This window comes from Miscanthus floridulus, chromosome 7 (genome assembly GCF_019320115.1).
Source record: "Miscanthus floridulus cultivar M001 chromosome 7, ASM1932011v1, whole genome shotgun sequence".
Taxonomy (NCBI): domain Eukaryota; kingdom Viridiplantae; phylum Streptophyta; class Magnoliopsida; order Poales; family Poaceae; genus Miscanthus; species Miscanthus floridulus.
The window spans coordinates 117512528-117530467 of record NC_089586.1 but is presented as its reverse complement, the minus strand read 5'-3'; the positions used below and the strand labels follow the sequence as shown (position 1 = coordinate 117530467).

Below are 17940 nucleotides of genomic sequence, written 5' to 3'. Positions count from 1 at the left end.
ATTTTAGAGTAAGTTAGGTTAGGAGATGGCTTAAAATTATAGTTGGGAGATAGCTTTAAATTATAGTGCCTTATACGGGTATATACATATCCATGGGTTTATGGACTTGGCTAGAACATAACCATCTCCATACACAAACCCATTGGGTATCAATTTTTTCCATTAACAAACCCATGGGTACATAGATTACCCCACATTCATACTCTAATGGGGTAAAAATCCAACCGGATTTCGAGTTGCGGATACCCGTTGCCATCCCTAGAAGTGAGTATTTGAGCTCTCTAGTATGTGGATCATAGAGTTCAACGAAGCTTCAAGGTGGGTTTAGAGAGGATGCACTCCTCGAAGCATGGGATAACTCAACGGAGAAAAGATTGGATTTTGGACTTTTGCATGGGAGGGAATCTGAAATTTTTCAGAGCATTCAGACTTAAGGGTATTTTAGACTTCATCATCGTAGTTTGACACTGATAGAAGCAAATGTGACGGGAGTGGTATAGAGGGCAACGAAGTTTCACGAGTGTCACTAAAGCCTCTTGGATCTTTTCTTCGTTGAGTTATCCCGCTCCACCATTGAACACCAAATTGTTCAGAGTGGGTCCTCTCTAAACGCACCTCAAAGCTCTGATGAACTATTTGATCCACATACCAAAGTGTCACTAGAGTTGCCCAGACATTTTTATGGCTCAATGGAATTTTGAACTTTTTAATGGTGCACAAGGAAAAGCCTTAGGATCCAACGGTCGGTGATGACTAGTTGGTTTGCAGAGGGCATTAAATTTCTCTGCTATGGTCACGAGAGCTATCTGGTACACCTACTTTTGCATCTCGAGCTCCCAATGGTTATTTGGTGCTTGTTGAGCAATATACACTCTCTTGGCTTGTCATTTGGAGTGTGTTGGAGTTTGAGAAAGCTAAAGTTGAGTTGAGGTTCAAACATTTGTGCTCTCTCCGCCATTAAGAAAAGATTTGACGATTAGCAAAAGTGTTAGGATCAATGCTTAGGTGTAAGGATCTAGATGGTTAGAAGGGAGTGAATAGCCTATAAAATGTTTCTATAAAACACAATTTTACTAGAGCAAAGTGTTAGAGCAATAGGTGACCCTAACAACAACTATCAACACTAGCTCTAGTTCACTTCAAGCAAATCCCCCTACACAATTCTAGTAGCAAGGTTGATTACTAATCTAACCACTTCACCAAACAAGCTACTAGCTACACAACTTCACAAGAGAGCAAACTAGAGAGCTACTAACAACTAGCTACTCTAGTGCTACACTAAACAAGAGAGCTACCACTACTCAACTACATAAGTAATGGAATGAATGAAATGCAATTGTTGGGCTTTATACCAAATCGGACAAGAAAGATGACACAATTAATTTTTCTCCTGAGGTTTAGTTGCTTGCTGACAACTTAATCCCTGTTATGGCGAGTCTAATGGTGAGTGATTCGTGCACTAAGCCACTAACAAGTATCACATGGTAGACCCACCACTTGGTTGTCGCAAGAATCACTTCCACAAGCCCTCCTTCTAGCCACACATAATTTACTAGAGTATCCCTTTTACACTCCGCGAGGCGGGATCAAGTTCCTCTTCACAATCACTTGATTGGGGGGGGGGGTGCAGAAACAATCACCAATTCCCCTCACCAATCACCAAAGCTCCAACCGTCTAGGTGGCCACAGCCACCAAGAGTAACAAGAATGTCCAAGCTTCACAATCACTAGTACCACAAGAATGCAACTCACAAATGCAATGCCTAGTGATGAACCAATCCCTCTCTCGAAGTGTTTTGCAAGAGCACGAGAGCATGAGAGAGTTGGGAGAGGTTTTCTCGGCTTGTATGGGATGAGCAAGGTTCAACAAGTGGCAAAGAGAGCTCCAAATCCCATGCACACACACACACACACACACACACACACACACACACACACACACACACACACACACACACACACACACACCACACACACACACACACACACATATATATATATATAGAGAGAGAGAGAGGAGGAGGAGGAGGAGGAGAGAAAGTAGCCGTTTGGGACACCAACCAGCACATCCGTGCACTGGCGGTCCCACCGCCAGGTGCCTAACAATCACTAACAGAGCGCCAACAGTTACTTTCAAAGCCTCAACTTATAGTCCGATGCAAACTCTAATTGATGCAATGTCCTCAATCCAATGTCTTCCAGAGGGCCAAATCCACATCGGATTCATCTCATGGATGGAATAGGAGCATATGCCAATTCGATGACTCTGTTGTAGCTCAGCTAGTGCCTGGCTGGGGACGACCGGTCCCACTGCCAGCGATGATGACATGGCCTTTCCTCAGCGCATGATCCAACGCCATATGTGCCGATTCGATGACCTTTGAAACTTCCCTGTGTGCACTGCTACCTGGACGCCCTGGCGGTCCCACCGCAAGGCGAGCCAATCTAGAAACAACAGCTCTGAGTGGCGTTATTTAATGTGTAGCATAAAGTCCGATGCCACAGTGCTAAAACACCCTATCAACTCTATTTCTCAAAGCCTTTCAAATGTGCTCAACTCCATCAAGTGGTACACCATTTCATGTGTGTGTGAGTTAGCATTTTTCAAACATTTTGAAAGACTTTTAACTTGCATCTCACCACATCACTAAGTTTTATGAATATGCAAAATGAAACCACACCTAGTGGCACTAGATAACCATTCAACTTGAGAGCTCCCCTCTTAATAGTATGTTGCGTCTTGACCGACAAAAAAAAGAGCTCTATCTTATACCTTTGCCTTCAATCCATAGGTTTTTTTTCTCTTTCTTCTTTTCCTAGAATTGAGCACTTGATCAACTTGTGGCCACCTCTCATCTCCTCCATGAGTGCCATCTTGCTCAACCATGGTGTATACATAACCTATCCCAATCACAACACTTGGAATAAAGGTTAGTCCACTAGTTATCTCAATTACTGAAACCATACATAGGGCTTTTATTCGACTAGTTAGAGGCCGCTTTAACGCTTGTTCTAGGTTTAGGCCTAGTGTTTAGATAGTTTAGTGAATACATATCTCCATGATATCAGTGCTTGCACGCACCAAGAGTTATATATGCCAGGCTAGTAATACTGCAAGATAACACTAACTGAGGTCTTGGTGTTTTGTCCAAAACCTCTTCCTAGTGAAGACGGCAAGGAATGGTTAGGGAGAGGTCACACGGAGGCCCGTGGGAAAGGCTCATGGGCTATCTACGGAGTTATCCAACCGTGGAGCCTAGCCCTTTTGAGGTCAATCTTGTGAGGCGTTATGATGAGAACTAGTGAAAAAGCGTGAACTTTCCAATATTGCGGGAAAAATCATTATGTGGTAGTTTACATTCTCTAACTGAATCTATGTTTCACATTTGCAGTCCTTTGTGCGTGCTTTACCTTCCTAGTCTAACTTGTTACGATAGTTAATAGTTTGGAACGTACTCTCCGTGTTCTAAAATATATATGCAAAAGGTAAAATATTTGGTTCCTACGTTCTAAACTATTTGCAAATAGTTACGATAGCATATCTTTTAAAGTTTAACTAAATATATATGCAAAAGGTAATAATATTTATGATGGATAATAAGTATCATTAGATTGTGGAATATATTTTCATATTAATTGTAGAATGTATTTTCATAATAAATTTATTTAGAGATTCAATGATATAATATTTTCTATATATCTAGTTAAACTTAAAAAAGTTTGACTCCTTAAGGAGTGAGGCATGCAGTTATTTTAGGACGAAGGGAATAAGATGTAAAGAAAAAATTGTGCTACATATAATATTTAGAAAAATATAGTGCAAATCTAGATAGAACTTATGTGTGTTTCATAAGTGCCCTAATTCAAGCGTCACAATGTGGTAGTTGCCAAATTTTGTCTCGTCTGAACTCATCTTTTGCTCTATTCGTGGCCATTGCCTGATTTGTATTTTTGTTCTGTTTGCCAAAAATAAATGTATGTCCGGTACTTGCATCCCAGAGTTTTTGGCTGGGGTAAACATGGTGCTGATTTTGCCAATGATTACGTCATATGGTGAAGGAAGCTGTTGTTACGTATCATGCAATTCCACTAAATTTACTTGCTTTACGTACACTCTCGAATGCTCAAAATCCGCACCAGAATAATACAGGCATGTACAAAACGAATTCAGAATGGCAAATTTGAATGACGAGATGCGCCATGCTATCCCACTACTGACTACTCTATTGTACAGTTATAGACTTAATCCTCCCGTAATGGCAAAACCATATGGCCTCCCGCTCTTGAGATGCTAATAAATCACCAGCCATAAGCCGCAGTAGCCAGCCATACTGCAGGTCCTCTTCTTGCATGTTATTGCTTCTATACCACAGTCATCATCAGTCCTGCATCTGTGGCTAGCGTGTGCATCTGGTACATGACACGCACTCTCCCATGGGGTGCCAGCGCTTTTCCGGAAAATTGCCTCTCCGGTAAGGCAGGCGCGATGGACGAGGAGGAGGCGGCGATCTAGTGGCACGGGACGGAGCAAGCGCGGAAGGAGGCGGTGGCTGCAGCGACGGCAACTAAGGAGTCCCTCGCGAATCACGCGCTTGAGTCGAGAGGGCACTGGAGACGCTAGTTTTCGACGACCCCATCAAAATCCAACGGTGGAGGAAAAGGAGGCGAGGTGGCCCAATGAGGTGCCCGAGCTTGGCTCAGATTTAGAAAGAAAGAGATTTAGGTCTCGTTTGTCAGGGCTTCACTTCACTAGTGAAGCTATTTTTTTTTTCTTCAGCTCCACGAACAGTTCCACCGGTGGAGCTGAAGCGGTTTTGGTAAATCGTTTGGCAAAATGGCTTCCCTGTGAGAGCATATTTTTAGGGGCCCGGAGGAGAAGCCGGGAGAAGCCACTTTTTTTTTGCTCCATCCCACCCCAAATCACTGTGAGAGCATGATTTTAGGGGCTTCATAAATAAAGCTATTTTACTTTACCCCGTTTGATAGAAAACGGCTCCAAATGGCTCCTGAAGCCGGTGGAGAGACTCTGCCAAACGGAACCTTATGCTGCGCTTAACGTGACATTTTGCTTTCCCCAAATCATGAAATGAAAACCTGTGTACACATAGCAATGTACGCAAGGCGGCGCGCACTAAAACAATTTGCCGGCTTCAGAACCAGATCATCTATGACGTGCACGCCCACGGGACTAGCCAATCACAAGCGCGCAGACATGCTGCCGTGGCCTGTGTCCTTGGCCGCCAAATGTCACAAATTAAAAAAACGATCTGTTTGTTTTAGAAAAAAAACCGGTCTGTTTCGCAACATTTATTTAGCAAAAAAATCATGAGAAAAAAATGTGATAATCTGCGTGAGTTATATACATGATGATGAATAAACTGGCAAGACGATCAAAGGACAAAAAAAAAAACGAATTAATTTATACTAGCAATTAGCAACACTTCAAAGTTCTTTTTTTCCGCAGCACACGGATTAGGAATAAATTACTTGATCGAGCAGGAAACATATCACATTTCCGCACCAAATCTTAACACCATCGTGACCGCCGCAAGAGGAGGAGCAGAGAGGTCCTCGAGCAACGCGTCGTCGTCGTGCCACACAGCTCGGCCGTCGATCGATCGGCAGACAAGCACGTGCGCGCGCGTCGTCGTACCACGCGCAGCGTCACATCTTGGGCATGGCGCCGCCGCCGAAGGCGCCGGGGATGGCGGGGCCGCTGTTGTAGGCGTCGCAGCGCCGCCTGACCTCGCCGTCGGCGCCGGTCTTGACGCCGTACAAGCTGAGCTTCTCCATGGCGCGGCCGAAGTCGGTGAAGAAGGCGGTGGGGTTGGAGGCGTAGAGCTGCACGAGGGGCTTGGTGCGCGGGTCCGTCCACAGCTCCTCGTCGGTGCTGAGCAGGCCGAGGCCGCGCTCCAGGTTGACGAAGTACATGTTGTCGAACTTGCCGGGCGTCATGATGTCGTTGAAGGCGGCGATGGTGGGGTCCTTGAGGTAGTCCTTGCACACGTCCTGCAGCCCCCTGGCGTAGGACGGGTTCATGCTGGGGTCGAACGGCTCCGGCTTCCCGCCCTTGTTGCGGAAGTTGTAGAGCCGGTCGGCGAACTCCTTGCAGTGGGAGAAGCCCAGCGTGTGGGCGCCCGACAGCGCCACCAGCTCCTGCACCGTGAACCCCTTGGCGCCGAACATCTGGATGAGGCGGTCCATGGTGAAGTTGGAGTGGGGCAGCTCGACGTCGGGCGCCGTGGGCGACGACGTCAGCGAGTCCTTCCGCCCCAGCGGGATCGGGTAGCGGGGCCCGCCGGTCATGGTGACCAGCACTCCCGACGCCAGCGCGAGGATGTCGGCGCAGGACACCACCCCGGGGCACTCCAGCTCCAGGGCCAGCTTGGCGCGCACCACGGCGTCGAAGGCGTCCCCGGGGAGGGAGTGGTTGATCTCCGCGTCGTGCTCCGACTTCTGGAACTGGGTGGACGCGATCAGCACCGACGCGTCGCACCCGCTGACGAAGCAGTCGTGGAAGAAGACGCGGAGCACGCCCGCGGCCGTCGTCGGGTTCGCCATCTGCTTCGTCTGCATAACCTCCGCGATGATCCGCTCCGCGCGCGGGCACGACTGGCTGTAGAAGTCCGGCTTCAGAGCGCCCGCCGGCGCCGGCAGCTGCGCCGCGGCGCGCGCCGAGAGCGCGGCCACGAGGAGGAGGAGGGACAGGCGCATGATGGCTGGTATCTCGTGCTGGTGCATCGCTGTGCGTATGGATAGCTCTTGGCTGATGGGTTTCCCTCCTAACTTTTGGAAGCGTGGGGGTGCGGGTCCAAGAAATGCGAGGAGCGGCGGTTCTTGGAGGCAATGGAGGGGAGGCGAACGGAGCCGAGGGAGTGGCGGGGAGAGGTTTGCGGTTGTAAAGGATGGAAAACGGTCGCTGCGCGCGCGCACGCTGTGCTGCTTGTAACGTGTGTCTCTCGTCCTGGGCGTTACTACATTTAGCAAATGCCAAGTGCTATCGATTTGTGCCTGGGAAAGTGGGAAGTGGGAAGCCGTACAAATTTGAATCGTCGGATCTTTTTAGCAGGTTTATTAGAAAAGGAAATATAAAAATAGGTGTAATTCCTAGTTTTAAAAATGAGGATAAGAAAATCACACTATTAGGGTGCAAAGACAAGATAACTCTAGTACATGAACGACCCCACTAAAAATTTAATACAACTTCTCGCTCATGAGGCCCTCTATAGTGTGTTCGGAGTGATGCCTAAAGAGGAGTGAGAAAATTGAGGCATCACTTCAAACACTGTAACAAGCGATGCTAATTCGGAGTGGTGCCAGCAAAACCAGGAGCGAAGCAAATAGAGGCATCGGTGCCGAATCTTAAAATAAATATATCTAGTTCTGGTCCGAAACTATTGCTAGTCTTTGTTGCTCCAAACATAAGATTCAGAAGATGGAGTCATTTTATTTCTTGCAGTCCCCACATATACTAATGGCTTTGGTGCCAACTTTTTCAAACATTGCAGCTTCACAGTCCGATGCCCATTTGATCACCGTGAAACCCATTCATTTTTGGGCATCGATTGCACACTGTGGAGGGCCTTAAGGCAACCCTGAACAAAATCGATCGAAAACATCAGTCTAACTATCAGTTTCACTTAATCTAGCACTGACTTTACCAGGAAATTACGCCTATCACAATTACAGACCAACTATGGACCCGTATCTGTTTCTAATGCTAGAAGGGAAAGGAAGCCAACATCCTTTGTTGGACAATTTGTCCGTGGGATGTGCCAAAGCTTGATTTTGTGCCGAACACATGGTCAGAGTTGATTTTGTCTCCAGCACACCATGAAAGCGCGGTTTGGTCTACGGCACAACACACAGGATAAACTAATCATTATCAACTGAGGGGAGGGGTACAAATTTTCTCACTTCGTGCGATACCTGAATTTGTGACTAGCCTAGGAGAATACCAAGCTCACACAACCTAGGAGTTGTAACAACGTGTTCATTCACTGTTTGAAACAGCAAGAATCATCAAAACCTTGTTCCTTCATGAAGCACCACGCACAAATTGAACAAATCTGAATTGGATTCTGCCATTCTGGACAGCACACTACTAAGTTCTCTATTGTACATTCATCATTAACTGTCCAACTTGAGATAAATACAACAGTATCTGACTAGGGTCACGAAACTACGTGGTACATTTCTTTACACCATTTCTGAAACTGGCGAGGTTCCTGACTTTTCAGGAAACAAAATGAGTATGAATATGATCACAGGAATCATCGACAAAATGAAATGCTGCATCTTCCAGGACGTCAAACGGGAATTCCTTCCTTTTGCTTGGAGCAGAGATCTAGGAAACACCTACAAATTAAGAACAGAAAGAACAAGTGAATACTGAGAGATAGATCTTCCGAACCCCCACCCACCCACCAAAAAAAACAGTTACATGGTACATTGCAGTTATCAGCATGGCCTTCTCTTGTCCACTTTCAAATGAATGTTGAACCACTTCTTCCTTCGAATCCGATCTTTAGGCTTTTTTTCCTTTTTATTTTTGGGACCCTCGTCATCGCTTTTGGATCCATCCATTGGCTGGCTCTTCGATTTATTTTCCTTCTTTACAGTTTGGTCATCCTCACTTTTGGACCCTTTAGAGGGTGATTTCCCTTTGCTGCTACTGGAACTCCGCTGCAGAGTTGGGTTGTTGGTATAGGATGCATGAATTGCATTCCTTTCCTTTAGAAGCTCATCAATCTATGCATTAAAACATAGAAAGTTCAGACCACAGTGAGAAGCACAAATGCCAGCTTAATGAATGCACATACCGTTTGCATTTCTTGAGCATATCTGCTAGTCATCTCAGTGAACTTTGCCAAAACCTTCCAATTTAGTCATGTGTTTTACATTAAAACTTTATGATAGATGGAGAACCTGTATAAATAAAATATGTCAAAGAGAACTGCATACCTCCCGATACTCAGACTCAAATTTAGACAGCTCAGATCGTTTTGCAATTATCTTTGTCTCCACACTTCGTAGCTTCTCCTTTTGATCAGAGAAGGGTTCAGCACATACAACCTCAATAGTATAGCTCGCACTTTTGAAGAAATTGTCACCTGAAAAATGATTGATTTTTTCAGCAAATTGTAAAATAGTCACAGATGCCTAGATATGGTACAACAGAAAATGATATTACCATATACAGCAAAATAATGGGTTCCTGCTTTCAGTTCATTTACTTCACAAGGTTGAAAGCCATCTAATCTTTTAAAGAAAGCACCATCAGGATCCTTCGCAGCAGCAGCCTAGTAGTAATAGGAGCTTGTAAAAATAAACACACAAAGAAAAACAAAAGGAGGCAAAAAGGCATTAATTTGTATACTCACTGAATTATTTTGTTCAAATCGATACACAGGAAAGCCTAGAAAGAACATCCCCGCAGAAGTAACTTTTCCAGTTTTTGCACTATCTTCCTGCACTAGGCTAATAGACATTAGCTGAAATCATGCTCAGACAACATGGTAAGATCACAAAATCCCCTTCTGGATAGAAGAACATTGTCAAGCAGCAGACTTTAATACAAACAAGGCAATAACTTCAGAAATAAGTTAGTAACTATGATGCTCTTTCTAAATGATGCGTCTGTTTTATTCTCTTGCGATGCCCTATGTGCATCCATGACATACTATCTGTATAGTTTTTGTGTTCCCTTTACCAAAAATGGCTCAACTGAGTTACTTGGGTTGGTTCCCTAGACATGATATCTGAATCAATACTGCACTAGATTAATCCAAGTGCAGTAGATTGATATGTTTCCTACCTCACCTACACTCTCCCTAAATACATAGGCAACTGAGTGATCTCTCTCAATAAGAACTGACTTTAATACCAAGGGGAAGTAACATCCTCTCACAGCATCAAGAATTGATGGGCCAGATATTACTGTCTTTTCCTTTGTGACAGCATCTCACAACAGCTCAGGGTGTGCTCACAATCAGATTCCTTAAGCTAATTACTCAACTGTTCAATTTGGAGAGAAGTGGTGTGGTAGCAGCCATTTGTCCATTTCAGTATCTGGTAAATTTATAGTTAAAAGCTTCTAGATGGATAACAGAACATTTAATAATGAAGTCAAGGTACACACAGTTCATCCCTGGGAGAGTGGGACTGTGGGAGACTATGTAGATAGCACGTACCCTTAAACCCTTGGTAATATTTCTGGACCAATAAAGGCTTCTAGATGGATTGTACATAATGCTAAGGAACATATTCAGATTTAATACAACAACAACAAAGCCTTTAAGTCCCAAACAAGTTGGGGTAGGCCAATATATTCAGATTTAATATACCACAGAAATATTTCCTACAGGTCATCCAATTGAACACTGATCTTGTGAGATTGAGATAAAAAACACAAAATTAACTTATAATGTCAGGATGAAATTTCCCAGCCAACGATATTAGTACATTACTAAACTGTCAAAAATCATGTTGAGGGGACTTGCTTCAGTCACAATACCACATCAGCTATATTTTAGAATGAACAGATGCCAAACACATCTACAGTGATAAACAAAGCATTATTGATACTAACATACTACAGTTATGGCAGTCAGTGCGCTGTAGCTACTTGGCTGTGCCCTCAAGGTTGCCATGCCAAATCAACAAGATCTAAACTTGGTACGAAAATATTTGTTTTCACATGTTTGGCGTCATATGCTTGGCAGAATGGCAGGTGATAAGCCAGTAACCAATAGAACTTTGTCTTCTTTTTTCATCGGTACTAACAAAAAAGATAAGCTGGCTACACACATGCATACCTGTAAAGCAAGGCTTAATCCACCATTGTCCTCAAGCTCAAAATACAACAGCTGAAAAGAGAAGTGTCAACAAACTTGTTTTGCTGCAATTACACAGTACATCAAGTACTTGGTTTATTTAAACGTTCTACGCTGCGATAATATCAACAACTAAAGAGAATCAGCTGATCATCTATCGACTATCGTAATTTAATAACAATGGAAGTGAAATAATATTTTCCACTAAAAAGGTAGACTTATATTCAGTAAATAAGAACAAAATAGGTTGCTTATGGAACACTACAATTAAAAAGAAGACGATGCTTATCAGTTAACTGACATAATCAAGTTACATGGTCAGTTCTGTATAAAAAAAGGACAACATTTATTAGTGGAATGTGACATTTAGAATTGAAACACAATAACTGATGTAACATAGGAGTTATATGGTCAAACGATCATAGAAGATGGATGAATAGTAAGTTGGCAACAAACCTTAAATTTACTTTTAGAAGTTGAATGAACTCTACAAACTAAGCCCATTTTGGCTTCTTTATCTGTTATGTCCACAGAATAAAAGTGAGCTGACTGCTTTTCTACCTGCCAACATGTGTATAAATACCAAAGCTTACTCACTGGTGTTAAAAAAAGTGAACAGATAAAGAACAAAAAGGAGCAGTTGCCAACCTTCCTACATAGAGATTTGCCCAGCTGAAGCTGAGAAATCTCTACTGATCCATTCAATGCCTCCTCTAAAACTGTTGCTGAGACAGTGGTCTTGATTGGTACACCTAGTTTGCTGCACAAATATATTGCATTACATAATGAGGCAAATAATATCGAGTAAAGAAGAATAGCAGATATATCATCTTTAAGTTACCTAAACAGAGCAGCAAACACTGTATTTACAGTATTGAGACTTGATAGGTCCAGCTCCAGTTCCTGACTTTCTGCTTCAATGGCCTGAACAGTAACAAAGGCATTAAGTCACACGAAAAAATAGTCAGCTCAAACTGCTCAACCATGCCATCAATCACCTCAAACCCTGATGCATCATACTGGCGCCTCTTATCTGGATCTGACAGGATGTTATAGGAGAATGTGGCTTCTTGAAACTTCTCTGAGGCAACAGGGTCGTCTGAATTCTTATCTGGATGGTACCTGCAGGACAATTTTTACCAGATATATAAATACTCAAACAGCTGCATTGTCTCCTCCATCAAATTATCAGTAAACGAGATAGCTAAACAGTCTAAACTGAGCCTTTTTTTTTTTTTCTTTGCAAGACAGAGACTTGTTTTTTGTTCCAATATAATGCACGATTCAGAAGCTACCTAATACTGATCTTTATGTGGTTCCAAAAGGAGAGGCCAGCTACTCATACTTGGAACAAAATAAGCACAAAATGCAAAGTAATCTACAAAAGAATTTGAACACAGTCCTTCCATCTGAGCAAAATAAAATAAGAGCACGCGAAGTACCGAAATCCAAGAGCAATGCAGACAATACTTACTTGAGTGCCATGCGGCGGAAGGCGCTCTTGATCTCCTGCTCAGTAGCATTACGCCCCACCCCGAGCACCTCGTATGGGTCCTTCCTCTGGGCCGCCGCGCCGGCAGCCGCCGCCGAATCCCCCTTTTCAGCCTTGAACGACCCGAACTTGGGCCCCGCCATGCTCACCGGACCAGCCGACGGAACCAGTCGCCTCCCGCCACAAAAAAGCCTAGGAATCCTTCGGATCTTATCAGCGGCGGCGAGGAGCTCCGGTCACGTCCACCCGCCGCAGCCGCGGCGGGGGCGGGGCTGAGCTCCCTGTCAACGGGGGAGCGGCAGCCGATAGGGCTTCGCCCTCGGGGAGGCCAGCGGGCGAGCTCGGCCCGGTAGATTCGGAGCTCCTTCTAATTCGGGGTGGCGAGGCGGGGGAGAAGAGGAGCGAGGAGACCGACGAAATGGGTGGGGGACACGAGGGAGGGAGACCCGACCGAGACGGACGAATTAAATTAGGTTCCGACAGGTGGGCCCAAAAGACAGTGACCGGGCCCAAAAGACAGTGACCGGGCGGTGCTCCGCTCGAGCAGTACTGTACCGGGACTGCCGGTTACCGCGTCGCCGTCTTTGCCGCCCTAGAGGTTTAACCGTTAAACTGTACGGAATACAAGTCAAATGGTGAGTGATCATTCAGCCTGTTCCGGGCGGTTTCTGGGCTGATAAGCCCGGCTGACGCTGGTTTGTTATGAGAGAAAAATATCGTATCATGACTGATAAGCTCTGGCCGAAACCAACGAGCGAACAGGCTGATTCACTGGTAGGTGGGGTCAAGGGGCATTGAACTCAGCTATCTGGTCCACACGTCAGGCGACAAATCGAAGTGTGAGAGAATATGCCCCGTTCGTTTTAAACCTAGCTTGATTCGCTTCTTTTTTTTCTAGTGTGTTGTTATCTCTACCGCAAAAGGAGTTATCCAAATAATGTAAGTACGGAAGCTAAAGGACAAGGTAGAGATATACAAACTCCCGTCGACGATTTTGATATTTTTACCGGTGTATCGAGAAGCGCGCAAGCTTCTCCCTAGTCCTCGTTGGAGCCGTTCGTAAAGAATCCCTCGCAAGGGCCAAGCTCCCGGTCGGATAACTCCGTGGATAGCCCCGGGCATTTTCCATGCGCAAGTGGGTCTCTGGTGTGTCTTCTGACAAGCCTCTTCTAGATCGCTCCCCGTCGTCTTCACTATCAAGCTTCCGGTCGAACCGTCGCGGGCCTTGTTCCCTTCGGTACACGGTGGCGACCACACCACAAACGTGGTTGGTGTGATCTCGCAAGACTCAAGCCCCTCCGATATACAACAATGGTGCGCGCAAGCACCGAGTGGTAAGAAGTATGCAAACCTCACTAAACACTAGGCCTAAACCTAGAGCAAGCGCATAAGCAGTGGTCTAATCAACCTAAGCACTTCGCAAAGCACCTACGCTAATCACATAATGAATCACTAAGCACTATACAAGTGGAGATCACTAAAATGGTGTATCAACATCCTTGGTATGTTTTCTCAGCTCCCCCTATCTCAAATGACCGGTTGGGGGTCTATTTATATGCCCCACGAAGAAAGTAGCCGTTGGGGACGAAATTCTGCTTTTCTGCTATTGACCGGACGCTGCTTTCGTCCTGACCAACACGTCCGGTCGTCCCAACCGTTAGAGCCACGATCAACTAATCGGACGCTGATGGTGTCCGATCACATGCAAACGGACACGTTCGGTCGCAACTTTGCTGCTCTAGAACCTCTCTGTACTCGGTCGAACGTTGCAGTTCCTACGTCCGATCGATTTGCTGCCAGTGTCCGATCAGTACTGAGTGTGTTGCCGGGATGATGAATAGCGCCATCAGTGCATCCGGTCGCTGCTGCTAACGTCTACTGTTGCAGAGCCTCTTGATCAGTGCTGTGAAGCTCATTTCTTCGCGATCTTATGTCCGGCTTGGTTCCTATCTTCGTGCTTGGACTTTGCTTGATATCTTGGGTCTTCTCTTATGCTTCTAGGGTCTTGCTTATGGTGTTGATCATTGGATCATCACATCGCCTTTATCCAAGTCACGTCTTGCATCCTTTTGAACTACAAAACAATCACTTGCAAATTCATTAGTCCAATTTGGTTGTGGTTGTCATCAAACACTAAAATACAAAGTAAATGAGCCTAGGGTCCATTTTCCTTATAATCTCTCCCTTTTTGGTGATTGATGACAAAACGACCAAAGCAAGCAAATAATAAGAATTTTGAAATTGAAAAACTATCTACTTGCTAGATGCAATACAAAGAGCAAGGTTATATGATACTAAAAAGATACCACTTGTAAGACTAAAAGATCCCAATTGAAGATACCAATTGTAAAGCTAAAAGGTACCACATGTAAAACATCTTTGAAAACTTATCTTGCCCTTACAAATGTTCTCATGTGGCATTATGGATTTAAGCATAGCTTTTTGGTCCTATAAATTCTCCCCATTACATCACATGAATGTGAGAATCATTTTGAAGGTGATATTCGGAAGAAATTATCTACAATTTGGACTTTGGCACATATTAGATGAATAATTGTAAACAAGCTATGTACTATGCTCCTAAACAATTTAAACCATGTAGGTTTGCTCCAAGAGTTAAGAATGAAACCGAGCAAGCCTACCATAAGATATACCTAGTGTATGCATGATAAAAGATATAAGCATGCAAATGCAAACCAAGGCATAAAAAGTAACTAGATGCTTAAAGATACCACTTGTAGAAAATTTAAATCTAGTTACCTAACATGAGAAGGGGAATTTAGGTCTAGAGTATTCACTAACCCACTTGGCAATTGATATTGTCCATAAGGATGCACCCCATGAAATGCACCTATATTTTGCTAAGTCTCCAAATTCCTCGAAGTCCAAACAGACTCCTCGCTTCCCTTTCAAGATCCAAACCTTCTTGGTGCTCTTTATATTTGAAATGATTTTCTTTGGCACAAAAAAATGTTTGACCCTATTGTTGACTTGCTTGTTCACCTTGATGGCCACCACCTTGTCATTTTTCTTCTTCTTTAAGAGATAAGGTATGGAGGCCTTTTTATCCACCTTATTGGTGTAGGTGTTGGAGAGCTTGCTTGTTTGCTTTTTCTTTTTCTTCTTAGCTCCTTCCCCATTCTTCACCTTGCACTTATAGGACTTGTGGCCTTCCTTGTGGCATACATAGCAAACCATGGTTTGTCCTTCATCAAGCTTCTTCACTCCCTTGACGGTGTTATCTTAATGAAGTTGGGCTTGCTTTGTCTTGCCTTTCACTCGAGTCAAGTCCTTGGTGAGGCGAGCAACTTCTTGCTTGAGTTGCTCATTCTCCTTTGCAACCTCTTATGTGCATGTATCTATAATAACTTTCTCAACACAAACTTGGTTGCACAAGAATGAGTTTAAATATAAATCATTACAAGAAGTAGAGGCATCCTTTTTAGGCATATCAAAGATTGAACATTTCTTATTAAGTGCCTCGGTGGGGGTTATATCGACGGCTTCAAGATTAGTAACTTTATTAGTTAGCTCATCATAATGTTTACACATAGTTTCCATTTTAGCAAGCAAACTGTCGACATGGAATTTCGTCCCGTGTCGAGGGCACACAAGCAAGCCAGAAGGGTTCGCTCGATGGAGCTAGAGATCCGCCTAGCTTCAGCGTAGGGATGGTCGATCCTGCGCACTCCTCCCAAGACGTGCCAGTCAATTTGACCCTGTAATTGACAAGGAGAGAAAGTTTATCAGTAGTTTAGGACGGAACGTGCCGGTGTTGCCAGACAGTCCCGAATGTGTGGCTCTGAGAGCCGATATGAAAAGAGATCGACTAAATAGTCGATTCCTGCATATTCATAAGAATAAATCAGTTAAAGCTTATGGAGTTGTGTAAGAAGAATCGGTTATCATTTAGGATTAATATCATTATCTAGACAAATATTGGTCAATGGCAATAAGATGTCAATAGTAATTAGTTCATGCTAAGCCAATGACTGCAAGTAACCGAACCCCTTTTTATAAAAGAAACAACCCATCATCATTCAACCATTTAATAAAGGTAAATCTAATGAACATATTAGATCTCATCTATCGCTATGACCAGTGGGGCATGAGGCAGAATCATGCAGGTCGTAGAAACAACAATAGACTCGATGACCCTAACTTATTACTAATATCAGTGGGGCATGAGGTAGAATCATGCAGGCCATAATACAATAATAAGATCATGGGGCTAACACATCTTTCAACCTATGTTTACTTCAATGATCTCGTAATATGAACTGTTCATGAAAACGCTCGATATCGGCTAAAACAGCCGTTTCAGGCATAGCGCATAGTTAAGATCAAGCCTTCTTAGGAGCAAATCTACCAAATAACGATTCCCACTCCACGGTGCTAACAGTGGGGTGTGAGGCAGAATCACACAGGCCGTGATAATGGGCCATGAAACGGTTTTCGTTAGCTAATAGATCTACTCAAGATCTAACACGCCTTAATCGCACGCTATGCAAACAACCGATAAAACATAACTCATCATTTAAAGTACAGATTAGATCAGTTTAGATTAACAAACGATGGGTTAAACAAGATATAAGGCCAATCTAGATCAATCTCAATCGGGCGAAGTGATATTGCTGTAATTAAATGAATAATGGAAGCAATAAGCAATATCGGTAACTTAATGAATCTATCCAAAGGAACGCCACACTTAGAGCCGATAACTTGACCTTAATCTAGTTCGAGCAGTGGAGGTCGACTGGATCGATGCAGCCATACTTGAACTTGACAAGAGTCGACAACTAACTTATACCAGAGTCGTAGTGGAGGTCGACCGGATCGATGCAGCCGTACGAATAGAGGTATAAGCCATGATAGTACTTACAAATAAGCAGTGGAGGTCGACCGGATCGATGCAGCCATACTTGCTGAAGAACTCGTCGAGATCTACTCTATTCCTACTCCTAAGGGGTGGCCGGAGCCAAAAAAAAGTAAATAACTTGTATTGGATTGATTGTCTGTCCTTTACAATAGCCAGGGTTTGATATTTATACCCGGGACCCTCGTATGACTCCCATCTAAGCACGACTCACCACAATTTTTGGCCCTAGAGAAGACATTCCTAATTTAAGATAATTTAGACTCTAATCTTTTCCTTTTTGTAGAGTTCAACATGCATTGTCCCGGTGCCGATCATAGCCTTTGTCGTTATCTACTGGTGCTACCTGAAGAAAGTCAATTCCAGTGTTGCATTCGAATCAGCTGGTTCCAATATGCACACAATTGATTCCTTGATGATGTGATCTTGGGAGCTTTTGAGTCCCTGCGACTCTTCTTCCAAATTTTGATGTAAACACATGCCCCCTAATTTTGGGATAAAAATAATTTTATTCCAAAATTATCGTGTATGTATCCCCGATAGGTCCGCAGTCACGGGTAGAGAATCTTGATCTTTTTATTGTAATATTTTGCAATCCTCAGTTTATTGGCTTTGATATTTTTAAGAGCACGCAACCAAAGGCAACTCAAGTCCTCCAAAGTGTCTATCATAAGATTCTTATAGACTTTGGCTGATAAATCATTCTGCAGTGTAACACGCCTCGATCCAGTCTGAAC

General features: G+C 44.0%; 2 protein-coding genes across 3 annotated transcripts; both read right to left on the bottom strand.

Annotated features, from left to right (window-relative positions):
- Positions 1-5530: 5530 nt before the first annotated feature.
- On the bottom strand, positions 5531-6826 carry LOC136464415 (peroxidase 31-like). The gene has a single exon (XM_066463366.1). It carries the CDS (start codon positions 6739-6741, stop codon positions 5665-5667), a length of 1077 nt encoding a protein of 358 aa, XP_066319463.1. The 5' UTR covers positions 6742-6826; the 3' UTR covers positions 5531-5664.
- A 1192-nt stretch (positions 6827-8018) lies between these two features.
- LOC136464414 (chaperone protein dnaJ 16-like) lies at positions 8019-12750 on the bottom strand. Of its 2 annotated transcripts, none has more exons than XM_066463365.1 (12): positions 12310-12750; positions 11834-11957; positions 11677-11759; positions 11484-11595; positions 11292-11396; positions 10818-10868; positions 9384-9470; positions 9194-9302; positions 8965-9113; positions 8823-8876; positions 8451-8751; positions 8019-8358 (listed from the first exon to the last, which is right to left on the bottom strand). In XM_066463365.1, exons 1-11 carry the CDS (start codon positions 12468-12470, stop codon positions 8461-8463), a joined length of 1326 nt encoding a protein of 441 aa, XP_066319462.1. In that variant the 5' UTR covers positions 12471-12750; the 3' UTR covers positions 8019-8358; positions 8451-8460. The 2 variants fall into 2 exon arrangements, with proteins under 2 accessions (XP_066319462.1, XP_066319461.1); XM_066463364.1 differs by having other exon boundaries at positions 8020-8358; positions 8444-8751.
- Between the last annotated feature and the right edge of the window lie 5190 nt (positions 12751-17940).

Excerpts from the sequence above, each read along its gene's own strand:
- LOC136464415 (XM_066463366.1), bottom strand. The coding sequence starts at position 6,741 with ATGCACCAGCACGAGATACCAGCCATCATGCGCCTGTCCCTCCTCCTC.
- LOC136464414 (XM_066463365.1), bottom strand. The coding sequence starts at position 12,470 with ATGGCGGGGCCCAAGTTCGGGTCGTTCAAGGCTGAAAAGGGGGATTCG. Across the intron at positions 11,397-11,483 it reads GCAAATCTCTATGTAGGAAG|GTAGAAAAGCAGTCAGCTCA; the intron begins GTTGGCAACTGC and ends ACATGTTGGCAG. Across the intron at positions 8,752-8,822 it reads ATGCTCAAGAAATGCAAACG|ATTGATGAGCTTCTAAAGGA; the intron begins GTATGTGCATTC and ends TTTAATGCATAG.